Below are 22,586 nucleotides of genomic sequence, written 5' to 3'. Positions count from 1 at the left end.
AAAAATTAATCATGGGGAGAGGCATGATTTATCACGTAGAATGTACTTTCACCAATTCAGAGGCGATGCAGCAGCTCAATATCAATATAGCAACAATAGCTAGTTAGCGCTCTAAAAGTTATTTGTCTGTGTTAGCACTTATAATAACAGTATCGCGATGTAAATGGAGTATTGTTGGTGGTTTTTGGATGTTTTTTGTAGAGGGACGGAACAGTGTACTACCATTACTAGTATTGTTATCCATCATTTATGAGTAGGAATGTATAAAAATAAAAAAAAACATATGTTCTTGTCTCACACAAAACTTGAGAACGATAGGCCAAAATTCCCTTCCATGGTGCGATGACCTGCACTGCTGTGTCGGTCTCTCTGCACTGGAAGTGTAATACAGAAAGTGTCGTTGTTGCAAGCGGCGCACATGAAGCGGCAGAGTTAATGGCCAGTAAGGCCAGTAAAGCAGCGGGAGGCGAGGACCAGCATCTGTGATGGATAACATCCAGGGCTGCTGCCATACCCACACCATGTGCGTCCCGCGCCCATTGCCTGGCTGCGCTAACACCATGTAGCCTGCTTGAAAGTCAGCCTCTTAATGGAGTCATCAAAGTTAGCGCTGAGGGGCTCCGAGTTAAGTCCGGGGAGGCATCTGGACGGCCGGCCTGGAAGAACAGAGCGGGCAGGAATGCCAGCTAATGACCCCGTTATGTCTGAACTGCATGTTTGTGTGTGAACACTGGCTAATAATGGTGAATGGTAAATGGTTTGTACTTGGATAGCGCTTTTCTACCCCTTTTTAAGGAGCCCAAAGCGCTTTGACAGTATTTCCACATTCACACAACATGACCCCGTTATGTCTGAACTGCATGTTTGTGTGTGAACAACGGCTAATAATGACCCCGTTATGTCTGAACTGCATGTTTGTGTGTGAACAACGGCTAATAATGACCCCGTTATGTCTGAACTGCATGTTTGTGTGTGAACAACGGCTAATAATGACCCCGTTATGTCTGAACTGCATGTTTGTGTGTGAACAACGGCTAATAATGACCCCGTTATGTCTGAACTGCATGTTTGTGTGTGAACACTGCCACGCTTAGCCACTATTCACCTTCTTCCAGAGGTGAGTAGTAACGCGCTACATTTACTCCGTTACATCTACCGACCTCTATTTAATAATACAACTTTAACATTTGACAACCAAATAATAAAACAAGGTGACTCTGTAAAAAATCTGGGTATTATCTTCGACCCAACTCTCTCCTTTGAGTCACACATTAAAAGCGTTACTAAAACGGCCTTCTTTCATCTCCGTAATATCGCTAAAATTCGCTCCATTTTGTCCACTAAAGACGCCGAGATCATTATCCATGCGTTTGTTACGTCTCGTCTCGATTACTGTAACGTATTATTTTCGGGTCTCCCAATGTCTAGCATTAAAAGATTACAGTTGGTACAAAATGCGGCTGCTAGACTTTTGACAAGAACAACAAAGTTTGATCATATTACGCCTGTACTGGCTCACCTGCACTGGCTTCCTGTGCACTTAAGATGTGACTTTAAGGTTTTACTACTTACGTATAAAATACTACACGGTCTAGCTCCAGCCTATCTTGCCGATTGTATTGTACCGTATGTCCCGGCAAGAAATCTGCGTTCAAAAGACTCCGGCTTATTAGTGATTCCTAGAGCTCAAAAAAAGTCTGCGGGCTATAGAGCGTTTTCCGTTCGGGCTCCAGTACTCTGGAATGCCCTCCCGGTAACAGTTCGAGATGCTACCTCAGTAGAAGCATTTAAGTCTCACCTTAAAACTCATCTGTATACTCTAGCCTTTAAATAGACCTCCTTTTTAGACCAGTTGATCTGCCGCTTCTTTTCTTTCTCCTATGTCCCCCCCTCCCTTGTGGAGGGGGTCCGGTCCGATGACCATGGATGAAGTACTGACTGTCCAGAGTCGAGACCCAGGATGGACCGCTCGTCGGGACCCAGGATGGACCGCTCGCCTGTATCGGTTGGGGACATCTCTACGCTGCTGATCCGCTTGAGATGGTTTCCTGTGGACGGGACTCTCACTGCTGTCTTGGAGCCACTATGGAATGAACTTTCACAGTATCATGTTAGACCCGCTCGACATCCATTGCTTTCGGTCCCCTAGAGGGGGGGGGGGTTGCCCACATCTGAGGTCCTCTCCAAGGTTTCTCATAGTCAGCATTGTCGCTGGCGTCCCACTGAATGTGAATTCTCCCTGCCCACTGGGTGTGAGTTTTCCTTGCCCTTTTGTGGGTTCTTCCGAGGATGTTGTAGTCGTAATGATTTGTGCAGTCCTTTGAGACATTTGTGATTTGGGGCTATATAAATAAACATTGATTGATTGATTGATTGATTGAGTAACTTTTGGGATAAATTGTACTTCTAAGAGTAGTTTTAATGCAACATACTTTTACTTTTACTTGAGTATATTTATAGAGAAGAAACGCTACTTTTACTCCGCTCCATTTATCTACAATCAGCTCGTTACTCGCTACTTTTTTTTTTTCATCGATCTGTTAATGCACGCTTTGTTTGTTTTGATTTTGTCAGACACGCATTCAAAGTAGGATTTACGCATGCTTGCGTTTCACCAATCAAATGCAGTCACTGGTGACGTTGGACCAATCAAACGGAGCCATGTGGTCACGTGACCGTCACACGTAGAACCCGACGTGTTGAAAAACTTATTGGAGTGTTACCATTTAGTGGTCAACTTTACGGAATATGTACTGTACTGTGCAATCTACTAATAAAAGTTTCAATCAATCAACCAATCAATCAAAAGTGTAAAGGAAAAAAGACACTTTTTATTTCAACCGTACTTCCCGTCAAAAGCCTTAAGACTGATCGGACAGTTCCTGTCTTCACAATAAAAGTGCCGCTCCATCGCGCCTGCGCTAACAAAATAAGAGTCTCCGAAAGCCAGTGCAAACAAACTAGCAAGCTACGGAGTTTGCCGCCAATGTATTTCGTGTAAAGTGTATAAAAACGAATATGGAAGCTGGACAAATAAGATGCCAAAAAAAAACCCAACTTTCATGATGTATTAGACATGAAGTAGGAACTTTTTTTCTCCTCCATTTGAAAACCGGGACGTTATCAGAACTACTGTCTGATTCCAATCAATGCAAGTAATCAGAATCAGGTAATACACCAACTTATATTCTTGTCTTCTTGAAATATAGGAATCTATATGTTAAACATGCATGTATATTCATTAAAACACCTTTAGCATGTGAACAAAAACGGCAAAATAGATAAATATAAATTATATACTGTATATATAAAGGTATATATATATATATATATATATATATATATATATATATATATATATATATATATATATATGTATATGTATATGTATATGTGTGTGTGTGTGTGTGTGTGTGTGTGTGTGTGTGTGTGTGTGTGTGTGTGTATGTATATGTATATATGAGGTAGATCACCTCGACTTGGTCATTTATTAAGTAATTGATTAAGTTGAAAAACGTATTGGGGTGTTACCATTTAGTGGTCAATTGTACGGAATATGTACTGTACTGTGCAATCTAATAATATAAGTTTTAATCAATCAATCAATCAATCAATGTCTACTGAGCCTACGGTGCTGTTAAGTTATTGTGGCTCAATTTGCCTTAATTTTTTTTTAAATTTTCATGTATTATTATTTAATATATATTATTGTTTTAGTTGCTTAAGAGATATTCCTGGCTCTGAATTTGCTCATTGCTATTTTTATGTTTTTGTGCATTATTTGTTGCCGTAATCAGGTTACTCATCAGTTACTCTGTACTTGAGTAGTTTTTTCACAACTTATTTTTTACTTTTACTCAAGTAAATATTTGGGTGACTACTCTTTACTTTTACTTGAGTAATAAATCTCTAAAGTAACAGTACTCTTACTTGAGTACAATTTCTGGCTACTCTAACCACCTCTGCCTTATTCCCATTTCATTGCATTCAAACGTGGATCCATACTGAAATGTCGAGACCGCCGACAACAGGTCTTTATGCTCTGATATCGATTCCCAAATTGAAACACTGATACTTCGGTTCAGGGGTCTCCAAAAAGCGGGACTCAGCTCCAGTTTTGTAGGCCTGGAACATTTTGTCCAATTAAAAAAAAAAAGTAAAAATATGAGAAAAAAAGATGAAAATGTACACAAATCTTGATGAAGGAATTCCTGAAGGAAATGTGTGTGAATGCTCAAATGCTGAAGTTGAAGTGAAATGCTGACAGAATGTAGTATGAATTTAAGAATAGTTTGTTTGAATGTTGAAATGGTTAGAATTTCCAGGATAAACGAAGAATTTGTTTTTGAACTTGGGGAAGTGTTAGTTTGAATGTCCAGGATGAGTGGAATGTGTTGATGTTGGAATGGTTTGAATTGGTTGAAAAATGTGGGAATTGTGCAACTTTGAAAAATGTCCCATTCATTTCAATGAACACTTCCTGGAGTTTTGGGAATTTGGGGAAAAGTGGGATTTTTTGGGAAAATAATCACGAAATCGGTCAAGAAATGTTGAAGTAGTAACGTTTTTTTTAATTGTAAAAATGGTATTACAGAATTTCGGGAAAACCGGGAAGTGTTCAAGTTCTTAACCTACTTGTTTTTTTGTCTGGACAAAGAGGAATGTTTTGACAGTGGAACGGTTGAAGTGGGTTGAAAAATGTGGGAGGAGTAGTCGACATAAAAAAGGGTGAAAACAGGGGTTGGAAAACTGGGAATTCCGGGAATTTTTTTGAAATTGGAAAAAATTATAGTTTAAATGTCCAGGATGAGTGGAATGTGTTGAAGGTGGAATGGCTTGAATAGACTGAAAAATGTGTGAATTGTGCAACAAGAAAAAATGTCCTATTCCTTTCAATGGAAACTTCCTGGAAATTTGGGATTTGTGGGAAAAGCGGGATTTTTTTCTGAAAATGATTACAAGCATAAATGTCCTGAATGAGCTGAATTGGTTGGTGTTGGAATTGTTTAAATGGGTCAAGAAATAATGAAGAACAGTTTTTTAATTGACATATAGTATTTTGGAATTTCCGGGAAAACGGGAATTTTTCAAGTTCTTAACCCAACTTTTTTTTTTTTGTCCTGACTAAGAGGAATGTTTTGACAGTGGAAGGGATGAAATGGGTTGAAAAATGTGGAAGGAGTCATCACACTAAAAAAAGTTGGAAATAAGGTTATAAAAAAAACAGGAATTCCTGGAAATTTGGGAATTTTGGAAAATGATTAAGAAATCGGTCAAGAAATGTTGAAGTACTAACAGTTTTTTTAATAAAAAAATCGTATTACAGAATTTTTGGAGAAAACCGGGAAATGTTCAAGTTCTTAAACCAACTTGTTTTTTTGTCCGGACTAAAAGGAATATTTTGACAGTGGAACGGTTGAAGTGGGTTGAAAAATGTGGGAGGAGTAGTCGACAGAAAAAAGGGTGAATATAGGGTTTGGAAAACTGGGAATTCCGGGAATATTTTTGAAATTGGAAAAAGTGATAGTTTGAATGTCCAATATGAGTGGAATGTGTTGAAGGTGGAATGGTTTGAATAGGTTGAAAAATTTACGAATTGTGCAACAAGGAAAAATGTCCTATTCCTTTCAATGGAAACTTCCTGGAAATTTGGGATTTTTGGGAATGGCGGGATTTTTTTTCAGAAAATGATTACAAGCATAAATGTCCTGAATGAGCTGAATTGGTTGGTGTTGGAATTGTTTAAATGGGTCAAGAAATGTTGAAAAACAGTTTTTTAATTGACATGTGGTATTTTGGAATTTCGGGGAAAACGGGAATTTTTCAAGTTCTTAAACCAACTTTTTTTTTTGTCCTGACTAAGAGGAATGTTTTGACAGTGGAAGGGATGAAATGGGTTGAAAAATGTGGAAGGAGTCGTCGCACTAAAAAAAGTTGGAAATAAGGTTATAAAAAAAACAGGAATTCCTGGAAATTTGGGAATTTTGGAAAATGTTTGAGAAATCGGTCAAGAAATGTTGAAGTAGTAACAGTTTTTTTAATTGTAAAAATGGTATTACAGAATTTCGGGAAAACCGGGAAATGTTCAAGTTCTTAAACCAACTTGTTTTTTTGTCCGGACTAAGAGGAATATTTTGACAGTGGAACGGTTGAAGTGGGTTGAAAAATGTGGGAGGAGTAGTCGACAGAAAAAAGGGTGAAAACAGGGGTTGGAAAACTGGGAATTCCGGGAATTTTTTTCAAATTGGAAACAATTATAGTTTAAATGTCCAGGATGAGTGGAATGTGTTGAAGGTGGAATGGTTTGAATAGGTTGAAAAATGTACGAATTGTGCAACAAGGAAAAATGTCCTATTCCTTTCAATGGAAACTTCCTGGAAATTTGGGAGTTTTGGGAATGGCGGGACTTTTTTCCTGAAAATGATTACAAGCATAAATGTCCTGAATGAGCTGAATTGGTTGGTGTTGGAATTGTTTAAATGGGTCAAGAAATGTTGAAAAACAGTTTTTTAATTGACATATGGTATTTTGGAATTTCGGGGAAAACGGGAATTTTTCATGTTCTTAACCCAACTTTTTTTTTTTTGTCCTGACTAAGAGGAATGTTTTGACAGTGGAAGGGATGAAATGGGTTGAAAAATGTGGAAGGAGTCGTCGCACTAAAAAAAGTTGGAAATAAGGTTATAAAAAACCAAGAATTCCTGGAAATTCTGGAATTTTGGGAAAAGCAGGATTTTTTGGGAAAATGTTTAAGAAATCGGTCAAGAAATGTTGAAGTACTAAGTTTTTTTAATTAAAAAATTGTATTACAGAATTTTTGGGAAAACCGGGAATTGTTCAAGTTCTTAAACCAACTTGTTTTTTTGTCCGGACTAAAAGGAATATTTTGACAGTGGAACGGTTGAAGTGGGTTGAAAAATGTGGGAGGAGTAGTCGACATAAAAAAGGGTGAAAACAGGGGTTGGAAAACTGGGAATTCCAGGAATTTTTTTGAAATTGGAAAAAATTATAGTTTAAATGTCCAGGATGAGTGGAATGTGTTGAAGGTGGAATGGTTTGAATAGGTTGAAAAATTTACGAATTGTGCAACAAGGAAAAATGTCCTATTCCTTTCAATGGAAACTTCCTGGAAATTTGGGATTTTTGGGAATGGCGGGACTTTTTTTCTGAAAAGGATTACAAGCATAAATGTCCTGAATGAGCTGAATTGGTTGGTGTTGGAATTGTTTAAATGGGTCAAGAAATATTGAAAAACAGTTTTTTAATTGACATATGGTATTTGGGAATTTCGGGGAAAACGGGAATTTTTCAAGTTCTTAAACTAACTTTTTTTTTTGTCCTGACTAAGAGGAATGTTTTGACAGTGGAAGGGTTGAAATGGGTTGAAAAATGTGGAAGGAGTCGTCGCACAAAAAAAAAGTTGGAAATAAGGTTATAAAAAAAGCAGGAATTCCTGGAAATTTTGGAAAATGTTTAAGAAATCGGTCAAGAAATGTTGAAGTACTAACAGTTTTTTTAATTAAAAAATTTTATTACAGAATTTTTGGAGAAAACCGGGAAATGTTCAAGTTCTTAAACCAACTTGTTTTTTTGTCCAGACTAAAAGGAATATTTTGATAGTGGAACAGTTGAAGTGGGTCGAAAAATGTGGGAGGAGTAGTCGACAGAAAAAAGGGTGAATATAGGGTTTGGAAAACTGGAAATTCATTTTTTTTTTTTATTATTGGAGAAATGATAGTTTGAATGTCCAGGATGAGTGGAATATGTTGAAGGTGGAATGGTTTGAATAGATTGAAAAATGTGCGAATTGTGCAACTTGAAAAAATGTCCTATTTCTTTCAATGGAAAGTTCCTGGAAATTTGAGATTTGTGGGAAAAGCGGGATTTAAAAAAAAAAAATTATGAGGAGCATAGATGTCTTGAGTGATCTGAATCGGTTGGTTTTGGAATTGTTTAAATCGGTCAAGAAATGTTGAACAGTTTTTTAATTGACATATGGTATTTTGGAATTTCGGGGAAAATGGGAATTTTTCGAGTTTTTAAACCAACTTGTTTTTTTTTGTTGTTGTCCTGACTAAGAGGAGTGTTTGGACGGTGGAATGGTTGTAATGGGTTGAAAAATGTGGAAGGAGCCGTTGTACTAAAAAGGGTTGGAAATAAGATTAGAAAACAACAGGAATTCCTGGAAATTTGTAGAACGTGGAAAAATGATAGTTTGAATTTCCAGGATGGTGGAGAGTGTTGAAGGTGGAATGGTTTGAATCGGTTGAAAAATGTGGAAATGGTGGAAGCTTGAGAAATGGAACGGAACCCCTGGAATTCTGGGAAATCTGGGAATTTTTGGAATTGTTCGAGGGAAAGCACACGATCCCCGAATAGATTTAACAGTTTGAAGTTGGAACAGATTTGAATGGGGGGGATAAGCCGAATAAGCTTTAGAAGATGGATGGATAGTAGCTACTATTAGTAAAAAGATAGACTTACCAACTCGGCGTAATATCTTAACATCGACACACTCTCTCGTCGCAACTCGGCCCTGATGGTCGGCACCTATAAGTTTACAATTAGTTGTAAAATGCTGGATGGTTGTTTTTACGATACGCAGGCAAACGACAATTTTAAAACATACCGGCTTAGCTACGGCAACTAGCAGCCATCTTGGTATAGACGATCACAGCCTCTCCCTCACGAATGTTGGTGCGTGTGCACCAGCAGCAGACGGTACGGGAAAAAAAAAAAAAAACGTCTCCCTCACTTTGTCTGTGCATGGCGGACATCTTTGAAATGGTTTTCAGCGCAGCGGTTCTTTGAAGGTTGATAAAATCAAAAACGTAGCAGTAATTAAAACTCTTTCATCAACTTTTAATCAGAAGGGTTCAATCTCTCTCCTGTGGTAGTTTGAAACCGACACAACAAACGCGCTCAGAGGAGATAATGTTTGAAAAAAGGTGACCGGTTTTTACAAAACTTTTGTTTTGAAGGGGGAATTGCAAACGTCCTGTTGATTTTTGCGGGTGGTTGTCATAGATGAAATGTATGTCTAAGTGAGACCTACATAGAGATGTTTGTTTCATGGCTCTACGACATTCCTACTGGAAGTTACAGGCAGTTTGTCTGTGTTTTCGTCCTAAGAGCAGTTTTGTCTGTTTTTTTATTCCTAGGGGGCGCTAGAGCGCAATTTTGAGTTTTGGGGTTAGGTTTTTTGATTAAATCGCAATTTTTGCCAGTCCTGATGTGTGTGTCCAGTTTGGTGAGTTTTGAAGCATGTTAAGGGGGTCAAATTACTGTTCAAAGAGGCAAAGTTGAGCGTTTTTACAAAACTTTTGTTTTGAAGGGGATATTGCAAACTTCCTGTTGATTTTTGCTGAAAGATGTCAGCGTATGAAATCTAGGTCTAAGTGAGACCTACATATAAGTTTTTGTTTCATGTCGCTACGACATTCCCACTGGAAGTTACAGGCAGTTTTGCCTGTGTTTTCTTCCTAGGGGGCGCTAGAGCGCATGTTTTAGTTTTGGGGTTAGGTTTTTTTGAATAAATCGCAATGTTTGCCAGTCCTGATGTGTGTGTCAAATTTGGTGAGTTTTGAAGCATGTAAGGGGGTCAAACTACAGCTCAAAGCTGCGGAATAATAATAAAGAAAGAATACAACGCTAGAAATTCAATAGGGTCCTCTGACCCAAAGGGACATTCGGTCCTTAAATAGATGAATGTTGGTGTAGAAATGGTAAATGCCATCCATCCATCCATCCATCCATCCATCATCTTCCGCTCATCCGAGGTCGGGTCGCGGGGGCAACAGCCTAAGCAGGGAAACCCAGACTTCCCTCTCCCCAGCCACTTCGTCTAGCTCTTCCCGGGGGATCCCGAGGCGTTCCCAGGCCAGCCGGGAGACATAGTCTTCCCAACGTGTCCTGGGTCTTCCCCGTGGCCTCCTACCGGTTGGACGTGCCCTAAACACCTCCCTAGGGAAGCGTTCGGGTGGCATCCTGACCAGATGCCCGAACCACCTCATCTGGCTCCTCTCGATGTGGAGGAGCAGCGGCTTTACTTTGAGTTCCTCCCGGATGGCAGAGCTTCTCACCCTATCTCTAAGGGAGAGCCCCGCCACACGGCGGAGGAAACTCATTTGGGCCGCTTGTACCCGTGATCTTATCCTTTCGGTCATGACCCAAAGCTCATGACCATAGGTGAGGATGGGAACGTAGATCGACCGGTAAATTGAGAGCTTTGTCTTCCGGCTCAGCTCCTTCTTTACAACAACGGATCGGTACAACGTCCGCATTACTGAAGACGCCGCACCGATCCGCCTGTCGATCTCACGATCCACTCTTCCCTCACTCGTGAACAAGACTCCTAGGTACTTGAACTCCTCCACTTGGGGCAAGTAATGGTAAATGGTAAATGGGTTATACTTGTATAGCGCTTTTCTACTTTCAAGGTACTCAAAACGCTTTGACACTATTTCCATAATTCACCCTTTCACACACACATCCACACACTGATGGCGGGAGCTGCTATGCAAGGCCCTAACCAGGACCCATCAGGAGCAAGGGTGAAGTGTCTTGCTCAAGGACACAACAACGTTGATAGAAGCTGGGTATCGAACCAGGTACACTCGGGTTGCTGGCACGGCCACTCTCCCAACCGCACCACGCCGTCCCCAAAGAAAACATGCCTGAACGTTTTGGAGAATTCCCACCATCATGTAAATTTATGTCTGGGTTCTTCCCAGCTGCGACACCACTGGCGGCTCTCTGGGTGTCTGATGTGAACCTATGTGGCCCCAAGTGATGCCAGCCATGCAGGACCAAGTAACAACTGCCAGGACCTGGCAACCCTTGGTGCTTTAAACCAAAGGGACTTTGCTCACGTGGTTTTTGGAATAATTTGCAGCTTGTTTTTTTTCTTTTCTGACCGCAGACTACACAGTAATCGCACACAATGAGAACAACTCAGTCATATGAAGGATGTGCCAACAATGAGCCAAACACCACGCTGACTGTCAAATACAACAATGTGTACTATGAGAACTATTTCTAAGGACACACTCTCTCAAGTGTTTTCAACATTTCAATGTGTACGACCAACAAAAGAAAAAAAATTGACAAAAATCCCTAATTGTTTTGTGTAGTTACGACCTCAGGGTTTCCCAGGCATTGATATACTTGAGGTGGACCGCCACAAGTACATTTATTGCTGTCAAAAGACAATTAAAGCATGCGGTCACGTTCTTCCCGATGCTCTGACTTACCACCATGCATAGCATGTGGAAGGAAGTTATGACTGTTATCATTTTCCACCACAAGTAGGCGAAATTGGCGCCACTGCAATGACACGGTTGCATCCCACCCCATATCAAAAATTCACGAAGATCGGAGCATGTGTAAGGAGGTTATTGCTGTTATAGTTTTTCACCACAAGGGGGCCGTATAGGTGCCGCAGTTGCGTGCAACCCAACGCCCCGACCCAGCATCAAAAATGTTAGGAAGACACCCAACTCTACATGCCCCTAAAGCTGACCAACACGCCGGATTGTAGTCAGCTGGAGGCGTGTCTTAATGAAATTAAACAATGGATGTCCGCTAACTTTTTGCAACTCAACGCCAAAAAAACGGAAATGCTGATTATCGGTCCTGCTAGACACCAACCTCTATTTAATAATACAACTCTAACATTTGACAACCAAACAATTAAACAAGGCGATTCGGTAAAGAATCTGGGTGTTATCTTCGACAAACTCTCTCCTTTGAGTCACACATTAAAAGCGTTACTAAAACGGCCTTCTTTCATCTCCGTAATATCGCTAAAATTCGCTCAATTCTGTCCACTAAAGACGCTGAGATCATTATCCATGCGTTTGTTACGTCTCGCCTCGACTACTGTAACGTATTATTTTCGGGTCTCCCCATGTCTAGCATTAAAAGATTACAGTTGGTACAAAATGCGGCTGCTAGACTTTTGACAAGAACAAGAAAGTTTGATCACATTACGCCTGTACTGGCTCACCAGCACTGGCTTCCTGTGCACTTAAGATGTGACTTTAAGGTTTTACTACTTACGTATAAAATACTACACGGTCTCGCTCCAGCCTATCTTGCCGATTGTATTGTACCATATGTCCCGGCAAGAAATCTGCGTTCAAAGGACTCCGGCTTATTAGTGATTCCCAAAGCCCAAAAAAAGTCGGCGGGCTATAGAGCGTTTTCCGTTCGGGCTCCAGTACTCTGGAATGCCCTCCCGGTAAAAGTTCGAGATGCCACCTCAGTAGAAGCAATTAAGTCTCACCTTAAAACTCATTTGTATACTCTAGCCTTTAAATAGACTCCCTTTTTAGACCAGCTGATCTGCCGCTTCTTTTCTTTTTCTCCTATGTCCCACTCTCCCTTGTGGAGGGGGTCCGGTCCGATCCGGTGGCCATGTACTGCTTGCCTGTGTATCGGCTGGGGACATCTCTGCGCTGCTGATCCGCCTCCGCTTGGGATGGTTTCCTGCTGGCTCCGCTGTGAACGGGACTCTTGCTGCTGTGTTGGATCCGCTTTGGACTGGACTTTCGCGACTGTGTTGGATCCATTATGGATTGAACTTTCACAGTATCATGTTAGACCCGCTCGACATCCATTGCTTTCCTCCTCTCCAAGGTTCTCATAGTCATCATTGTCACCGACGTCCCACTGGGTGTGAGTTTTCCTTGCCCTTATGTGGGCCTACCGAGGATGTCGTAGTGGTTTGAGACACTAGTGATTTAGGGCTATATAAGTAAACATTGATTGATTGATTGATTGAAGTATGAGAAAATATTGTTTTCCAGTTTAAATGGGGGTGATAATGGTGGTGCAGTAGTAATGCAGTTGCGTCCCACCCAACACTCCAAACTACAGTCCAAAAATTCAGGAGGATAGGAGCATGTGATAAGAAGTTATGGCTGTTCTCATTTTCCACCAAAAGGGACGAATTGGCACCACTGCAAAGACACGATTGCATCCCACCCAATACCCTGACCCACCATCAAAAATCATCTTTGTTGTAGCTGTGTAGCGTGCAAAGACGGGAGTGGAAGAAGTGTCAAAAGATGGTGCTAACTGTTTTAATGACATTCAGGCTTTACTTCAATCAATAACGGAGCAGCGTCTCCTCATCCATGGCTTACTACTGCAACAACACCCAGAATGTGTCCCTTGAAAAATCGTCCATAACTAAAATTCCTTGGGTGAATAATGTAAACTCACTACACCGGTATGTTTTAGTGCTTTCATGGTGAGTTCACTGACAAATATAAGTAAGAACTTTACACTACTTTATATTAGAAATGGGGGGAAGTGGGGGAAGAGTGGATCGTGAGATCGACAGGCGGATCGGTGCGGCGTCTTCAGTAATGCGGACGTTGTACTGATCTGTTGTGGTGAAGAAGGAGCTGAGCCGGAAGGCAAAGCTCTCAATTTACCGGTCGATCTACGTTCCCATCCTCACCTATGGTCATGAGCTTTGGGTCATGACCGAAAGGATAAGATCACGGGTACAAGCGGCCGAAATGAGTTTCCTCCGCCGTGTGGCGGGGCTCTCCCTTAGAGATAGGGTGAGAAGCTCTGTCATCCGGGAGGAACTCAAAGTAAAGCCGCTGCTCCTCCACATCGAGAGGAGCCAGATGAGGTGGTTCGGGCATCTGGTCAGGATGCCACCCGAACACCTCCCGAGGGAGGTGTTTAGGGCACGTCCAACTGGTAGGAGACCTCGGGGAAGACCCAGGACACGTTGGGAAGACTATGTCTCCTGGCTGGCCTGGGAACGCCTCGGGATCCCCCGGGAAGAGCTAGACGAAGTGGCTGGGGAGAGGGAAGTCTGGGCTTCCCTGCTTAGGCTGCTGCCCCGCGACCCGACCTCGGATAAGCGGAAGAAGATGGATGGATGGATGGATATATTAGAAATGGCAACAGCGGAGGATGAATGTCACATAACAAGAAGATAGAGAAAAAGAAGATTATCGACTACGGGGTCAGAACGGACTACAAAGGCGGAAGCGCGCACATTATCAGGACTCATGTAGATCCTAAATACACATCAGCAGGTATCAGAAGGTACGAAAAGTTGCTTTTGCATAATATTGCGAAACAAAACGCCAAATAATATGTCTTACCTTATACAAAGACCATAATAATACTCCAATGTACACACCACTATGAAGCGGTGTGGCTTCATAGATTACCAAAGTCCTACTAACATATTTTAATAGATTTTTGAGCGTCGTGTGTAATGTTCTATATTTTCAATGGAACATATAAACTGTTGGTGTCGTGTACTTGAGTCCTATTGTAGTCTACACGTATCTCTTATGTGACTGCCATCTACTGGACACACTCATCCTTACACCCCGTACAAATGAAATTGCTTCGAGGTCGGTAAGCACAACCAGAATCATTCTGTACATTAGGCGCACCAGGTTATAAGGCGCACCGTCGAGTTCTGAGAAAATGAAAGGAATTTTAAGATCGCCTTATGGTCTGAAAAACACGGTGCATCCTCTTTTTGAATGTTTTTTTGGGTAACAGTATTCTCAATTGGCCCCCGGGCTACATTTTGGACACCCCTGACTGAGAATGAGTTTGGCTGCTTGATTGTTTACAACCAGATGTGGCGATTCTGAAAGCAGACGTGACGTCACGTGCGACAAAGGTATTGAAACATGGCGCCCTCGGATTTTGCGTGAATGGATAACTGGCAGAATCCAGTCGGTGCAGACGAAAGTGCCAAAATCCGTACCCGTCCCTAGTCGGCGGTGTGGTGTCCATCTGCCTCGCCTGCTTTTGATGGTAGCAGCTATTTAGTGGAAGACGCCTGGCCATGCCGTTTCTATTATGTGGACCTTGAGCTATTTGGGCTGTAAAGCGAAGATAATTAAGAGGTGATCCAGCCGACACATGGGGCCAGTTCACGGTCCTTTCCTAGGAACCAGACAACATAAACGAGCATGTGTCCAAAAGGGGGCAAGGTGTTGACCGAGCTTATTAAAACGTTGAAGAGAGCGGCGTAATGGAGTACGTCGCACGTGTTGTCACATGTGCAGTAAAGCCATCCGAAAAGCTTTTGTAGCGAAATTGGGCTTTTAAATGTCCGCCATGGCTGCTGCCGGCGGGGCCGTAAAAGAGCCGCGGCTTTCGGTTCTCCATAAACCTCATCAAACAAAGGGGGGAGGGAGAGCTGCGGGGCGGGGGTTGAACAGGTGGACCGGCCGTTAGCATCGCAGTTAGACTACGGAGCGAGGGTCTCCAAACCTTTGGACTGGGGGGCCGACTGCATGAAAAGTTACTTTTTATGCAGGCCAGCTACTCTCTAATTGACCAAGTCGAGGGGATCCGCCTCATTCATATGGAATAGAATAGAATAGAATAGAAAGTGCTTTATTGACCCCTGGGGGGAATTCAGCACCACAGTTCGCTCACAATAAACACTTAGGTATTGTTTACATGTGAATAATAAAAAATACATGTGAATAATATAAATACAGTCTATTATACAGCATTATTCACATGTGAATAATATTATTACAGTCTATTTTACAGCATTAGTCACGTGTGAATAATATATATACACAGTCTATTATACAGCATTATTCACTTGTGAATAATGTAAATACAGTCTATTACAGAGCATTATTCACATGTGAATATAAACACATTGTATAATACAGCATTATTCACATGTGAATAATATGAATACATTGTATAATACATCATTATTTACATGTGAATAATATAAATACAGTGTATAATACAGCATTAATCACATGTGAATAATATAAATACAGTCTATTATAAAGCATTATTCACATGTGAATAATATAGTGTATAATACAGCATTATTCACATGTGAAAAATATAAATACAGTCTATTATACAGCATTATTCACATGTGAATAATATAGTGTATAATACAGCATTATTCACATGTGAATAATATGAATACATTGTATAATACAGTATTAATCACATGTGAATAATATAAATACAATCTATTATACAGCATTATTCACATGTGAATAATATAAATACAGTCTATTATACAGCATTATTCACATGTGAAAAATATGAATACCGTCTATTATACAGCATTATTCACATGTGAATAATATGAATACATTGTATAATACATCATTATTTACATGTGAATAATATAAATACAGTGTATAATACAGCATTAATCACATGTGAATAATATAAATACAGTCTATTATAAAGCATTATTCACATGTGAATAATATAGTGTATAATACAGCATTATTCACATGTGAAAAATATAAATACAGTCTATTATACAGCATTATTCACATGTGAATAATATAGTGTATAATACAGCATTATTCACATGTGAATAATATGAATACATTGTATAATACAGTATTAATCACATGTGAATAATATAAATACAGTCTATTATACAGCATTATTCACATGTGAATAATATAAATACAGTCTATTATACAGCATTATTCACATGTGAAAAATATGAATACCGTCTATTATACAGCATTATTCACGTGTGAATAATATAATTAGTCTATTATACAGCATTATTCACATGTGAATAATATGAATACAGTCTATTATACAGCATTATTCACAAACAGTCTATTACAGAGCATTATTCACATGTGAATATAAATATATATACAATGTATTTATATTCACATGTGAATAATATGAATACATTGTATAATACATCATTATTTACATGTGAATAATATGAATACATTGTATAATACAGCATTAATCACGTGTGAATAATATAAATACAGTCTATTATACAGCATTATTCACACGTGAATAATATGAATACCGTCTATTATACAGCATTATTCACGTGTGAATAATATAATTAGAGTCTATTATACAGCATTATTCACATGTGAATAATATGAATACAGTCTATTTTACAGCATTAGTCACTTGTGAATAATATATATACAGTCTATTATACAGCATTATTCACTTGTGAATAATGTAAATGCAGTCTATTACAGAGCATTATTCACATGTGAATATAAATATATTGTATAATACAGCATTATTCACATGTGAATATAAATACATTGTATAATACAGCATTATTCACATGTGAATAATATGAATACATTGTATAATACAGTATTAATCACATGTGAATAATATAAATACAGTCTATTATACAGCATTATTCACACGTGAATAATATGAATACCGTCTATTATACAGCATTATTCACGTGTGAATAATATAATTACAGTCTATTAGACAGCATTATTCACATGTGAATAATATGAATACAGTCTATTTTACAGCATTAGTCACTTGTGAATAATATATATACAGTCTATTACAGAGCATTATTCACATGTGAATATAAATATATTGTATAATACAGCATTATTCACATGTGAATACATTGTATAATACATCATTATTTACATGTGAATAATATAAATACAGTGTATAATACAGCATTAATCACGTGTGAATAATATAAATACAGTCTATTATACAGCATTATTCACGTGTGAATAATATAATTACAGTCTATTATACAGCATTATTCACATGTGAATAATATGAATACAGTCTATTTTACAGCATTAGTTACATGTGAATAATATAAATACAGTGTATAATACAGCATTATTCACATGTGAATAATATAAATAGTCTATTATACAGCATTATTCACATGTGAATAACATAAATACAGTCTATTATACAGCATTATTCACATGTGAATAATATACAGTCTATTATATGGCATTATTCACATGTGAATAATATAAATACAGTCTATTTTAAAAGGAACATATGCATTATATATGCATGGGGCGGCATAGCTCGGTTGGTAGAGTGGCTGTGCCAGCAACTTGAGAGTTGCAGGTTCGATTCCCGCTTGTGCCATCCTAGTTACGGCCATTGTGTCCTTGGGCAAGACACTTTACCCACCTGCTCCCAGTGCCACCCACACTGGTTTAAATGTAACTTAGATATTGGGTGTCACTATGTAAAGCGCTTTGAGTCACTTGAGAAAAGCGCTATATAAATATAATTCACTAATTCACATTATACAGTCTGATGGCTGTCGGTATATATCATTCATATTATGAAAAAGACGTTAACAAGTTAAAGGTGTTTAATGATAATACAAACATGTTGCTTTCTTTCATGAAGACAAGAATATAAGTTGGTATTACAGCCCTGGAGCACTGGAGTGCAAATGTAAGACGCCAACTAACCGCGGGCCGTAGTTTGGACACTCCCGGGAGTGTTCTGCAGCTGATGGATGACTTACCAGTTTTTTACACATGTCACTTTGACAAACGGTCCCCCTATCGCAAGCCAACACATTTATCTTTTTTTGTTGTCATCAAGTACAAAAAAAGACACTTTTATTGGTAAGAACATTAATTTTGTCCTTTGTATTCAACAAAGAGCGGGCCAGAAATACAAGTTCAGTGATGCATTGCATATGTGCTCTGATCACCGACATAGCAGTTAATCATTTTGAATGCAATGAAACATATGTCGAGAAGAACCGTATGAAAATAGAAAGGGGGAAGTCTGTGTTTTTCTGAAAGCTTAGAAAAGGAATTTACAAGAAGAAATTGTTGCCATCATAAAAACTTATCTTAAAGTTGCACATTTGCTAGATCTAATAGGTGCTTCTTCTCAAGCTGATATGTTGTTTTGTAGCGATGGGTGATATGACTGGAAACCAATATTGCTATATATATATATATATATATATATATATATATATATATATATATATATATATATATATATATACACACACATAAATGCATGCATACATACATATGCATACCTACTGTACATACATATGTACATGTATATGTGTATATATGTATATATATACATATTTATACACATATATTTAGATATATACATACGTACATATACATACATACATATATACACACAATCGTATACATATATACATACAAACATATATGTACAGTATGTATATATATATATATATATATATATATATATATATATATATATATATATATATATATATATATATATATACAGTATCCTTAAGTAGAGCAAGCTTTGTACTTGGAGGAAGTGCAAGTAAACAACTCGCTTGATCAAAAAAATACTTCAATAATATTTCAATTCAGCGTAAAAAGATTTCTATCCCCTTAAGAAGCATGACAGCAAATAATTGAGAAGCCTAGACTTCAACCAGTAATTGCTTCAGGCTTGAAAAGCGATCGGCACGCGATGACCGCTCCCCAAAAACGTTTGGATTTTTTACCAGCGTGTCCGTGGCCCTGCCCGCATACATACATACATACACATATACATACAAACACACAAACATACATACACATATTAATATATACATACACATATATATACATACATACATACACATATAAATACATACATACATACATACACATATAAATACATAAATACACATATACATACATACATACACACATACATACATGCATACACATATACATACATACATACAAACACATATACATACATACACATATACATACATACATACATACATACATACATACACATATACATAAATACATATATACATACATACATACACACATTCAAACATGCATGCATGCACACAAGAACTCCTCGAGCCAGGAAAACAAACATCAGACGGAGAAATGATTTTTCCTGGCTTCCACCTCGGTCCCAGGGTGCACGGCCAGCAGGACTGTCACCTCCTTGTCCAGGACTGAAGCTCACTTGTGAGCAAGCAATCAGGTTTTTTGGGGTTCTGGGCAATAGAATCAAAAACATGTATACATTTCGCAAATGATAAGAACCCTGACAGGGACCTGGCAGGCACACCTGGATCCCCGCATTTGCTGAATGCATCTTTCCACATTTGAACGATACAGGACAATTGTAGTTTTTTTTTTTAAAGAAATGTCTTGTTACTAAACTATGGCAATTGTACACCAGGTATTCTGGAGATCAAGTCGGTGGACGTGGGAGTGGTGGCCATCAGGGGCCTCAGCAGTAACTACTACCTGGCAATCAGCAAGAAGGGAGAGCTGTACGGCGCGGTGAGCATCCTGATCCTTTTGCAATGTTGTCTATCATTCACCATCCCTACGTAACACACAAACACTTGTTTCTCTTTTTTTATGCATTCCACGTCATGAAAAGTGGCAAGTACGAGGTGGCTAACGATGCAGCTAAAGGGAGTACAATTTAACCCTTTAAAGCAGGGGTCTTAAACTCAATTTACCCGGGGGCCACTGGACGCAGAGTCTGGGTGAGGCTGGGCCGCGTGAAAAGATTTCTTAAAAAAAATGCAACACGGCGGTCGGTGGGTAATAGTCGGGAAAGTACCTGGATAGCAAGCGCAAAAAAAGTGACGGCTCCCGGAGTTTTATCCGGCGTCACATAGAATTTATGTAGAGATCATCGTGTGCGGCAATGCAAATTAAACAATAAAAAAACTAACGGTTTATATTGGTCCCGGTTATCGGGGACTGTTATTACTGAAGGACAGGTGTCGCGGTGTGCCTGCAGCCGGGCACGTAAGAAAATCCTCGTATCAATGGCAACGTCTCTGTCGCGTTCACTCATTTGCCGCTTTTCCACTAATGCAGGGGTAGGCAACCCAGAACGTTGAAAGAGCCATTTTGGACCCAAATAACACAATGCTGTCAAGCGCCATTCATATAAAACTTGCGGGCCGCACTAACATTAAACTGTCATATCAAGGTGTGGGCCGTAAAAGAACCCCTGCTCTAAAGAAACATCTAAAGTCGCTTAAAATTATCCATTTGAATGTAGTGACCTAAATGTTAATATTTAAGTATTAGAAACATTGTTATTCAAAGTGCTAACGCAGACAAACTATTTTTGCTATTTTGCTGTATGGACGTATTGAGCTGCTGCGTCGCCTCTATATTGGTGAAAGTTAATTCCGGATTATAATTCATGCCTATCCTCTGGAAACCGAGAAGTTATATATAGTATTTTAAAAAGTGAAGAACTAGTGAAGCAGGTAGTAACTAGATGAGGTGTGAAGGCTCCAATGCTAAAGTTGAAGTGAAATGCTGACAGAATGTAAGAATAATTTGAATGTTGGAATGGTTTGAACGTTGAAGAGTTTGAATTTCCAGGGGAAAACGGAATTAGGTTTGGAATTTAGGAAAGTGTCAGTTGCGATGAGGTGGCGACTTGTCCAGGGTGTACCCCGCCTTCCGCCCGATTGTAGCGGAGATAGGCGCCAGCGCCCCCCGCAACCCCAAAAGGGAATAAGCGGTAGAAAATGGATGGATGGATGGGTCAGTTGGATGAGTGGAATGTGTTGATGTTGGAATGGTTTGAATAGGTTGAAAAATTTGCGAATTGTTGAAGAAAAATGGACAATTCATTTTGAATGGGGAAAATGTCCCTGAAAACTGGGAATTCTTTGAAATCACAATTTTGAACAGGCTGAATATTTTGGAGTTGAAACAGTTTGAATCGGATGAAAAATGTGGGGGTTGTGGAAGTTTGAAAAACGGATAATTCATTTTGAATGAAGAAAATGTCCCCCAAAAAATGGGGATTCGAAGAAATCCGGGAATTTTCAAAATAATTGTTGAAAAGGAAGCACATGATTCCTGAACAGGCTGAATATTTTGGAGTTGGAACAGTTTGAATCGAAGGAAAAATGTGGGAGTTTTGGAACTTTGAAAAATGTCCCTTACATTTGGATGGGAATTTCATAGAAATTTGGGATTTTCAGAAAAAGAGGGAATTTTTGGGAAAAATGTTAAAAGACTTGAAAGCTGTGAATGAGTTGGTGGTGAAATTTTTCAAATCGGTCGAGAAATGTTGAAGTAGTAACATTTTTAATTGAGAAATGACATTAAGGAATTCCAGGAAACTGGGAAAACCGGGAATTTTTCCAGTTCAAAAAACAACTTTGTTTTTTGTCCTGATTAAGAGGAATGTTTGGACGGTGGAACGGTTGAAGTGGTTTGGAAAATGAGGAAGTTGTAGACACCAAAAAAAAAAAAAAAGTTCAAAAAAGGGTTTTAAAAAAAGGGATTTGTGGGTATCCTGGAATTTTTTTGAACTTGGAAAAATGATAGTTTGAATGTCCAGGATCAGTGAAATATGTTGAAGGTGGAATGGTTTAAATAGGTTGAAAAATGTGTAAATAGTGGAAGTTTGAAAAATGGACAATTCATTTTGAATGGGGAAAATGTCACGGAAAACCCGGAATTCTGGGAAACCTGGGAATTGTTGGAATTTTTCAAGGGAAATCTCCCAATTCCCAAATTGGCTGAACAGTTTGAAGTTGGAACGTTTGAATGGGACGAAAAATGTGGAAGGTAGAGCGTGCCAAAATGTGAAGAAGAAGAAGAAGAAGAAGAAGAAGAAGAAGAAATAAATTAATGTTGGTGTTGAAAACACGTTTTGGAACATTCGCACAATAAACATTTTTTGGAACATTCACACAATAAACATGTTTTGGAACATGCACACAATAAACATGTTTTGGAACATTCACACAATAAACATAATTTGGATCATTCACACAACAAACATGTTTTGGAACATTC

At 39.0% G+C, this 22,586-nt stretch overlaps 1 protein-coding gene across 1 annotated transcript in view; it reads left to right on the top strand.

Annotated features, from left to right (window-relative positions):
* The window catches only part of fgf10a (fibroblast growth factor 10a), a 68,787-nt gene that overhangs the window by 30,829 nt on the left and 15,372 nt on the right, over nucleotides 1-22,586 (top strand). The window contains exon 2 of the mRNA XM_061907755.1: nucleotides 19,978-20,081. Within this exon, the coding sequence (XP_061763739.1) occupies nucleotides 19,978-20,081 (104 nt within the window). The remainder of the gene's footprint in view (nucleotides 1-19,977; nucleotides 20,082-22,586) is intronic.

The sequence above is a fragment of the Nerophis ophidion genome, linkage group LG08 (genome assembly GCF_033978795.1).
Source record: "Nerophis ophidion isolate RoL-2023_Sa linkage group LG08, RoL_Noph_v1.0, whole genome shotgun sequence".
Lineage (NCBI taxonomy): Eukaryota > Metazoa > Chordata > Actinopteri > Syngnathiformes > Syngnathidae > Nerophis > Nerophis ophidion.
This window is presented reverse-complemented; position numbering and strand designations above follow the sequence as displayed.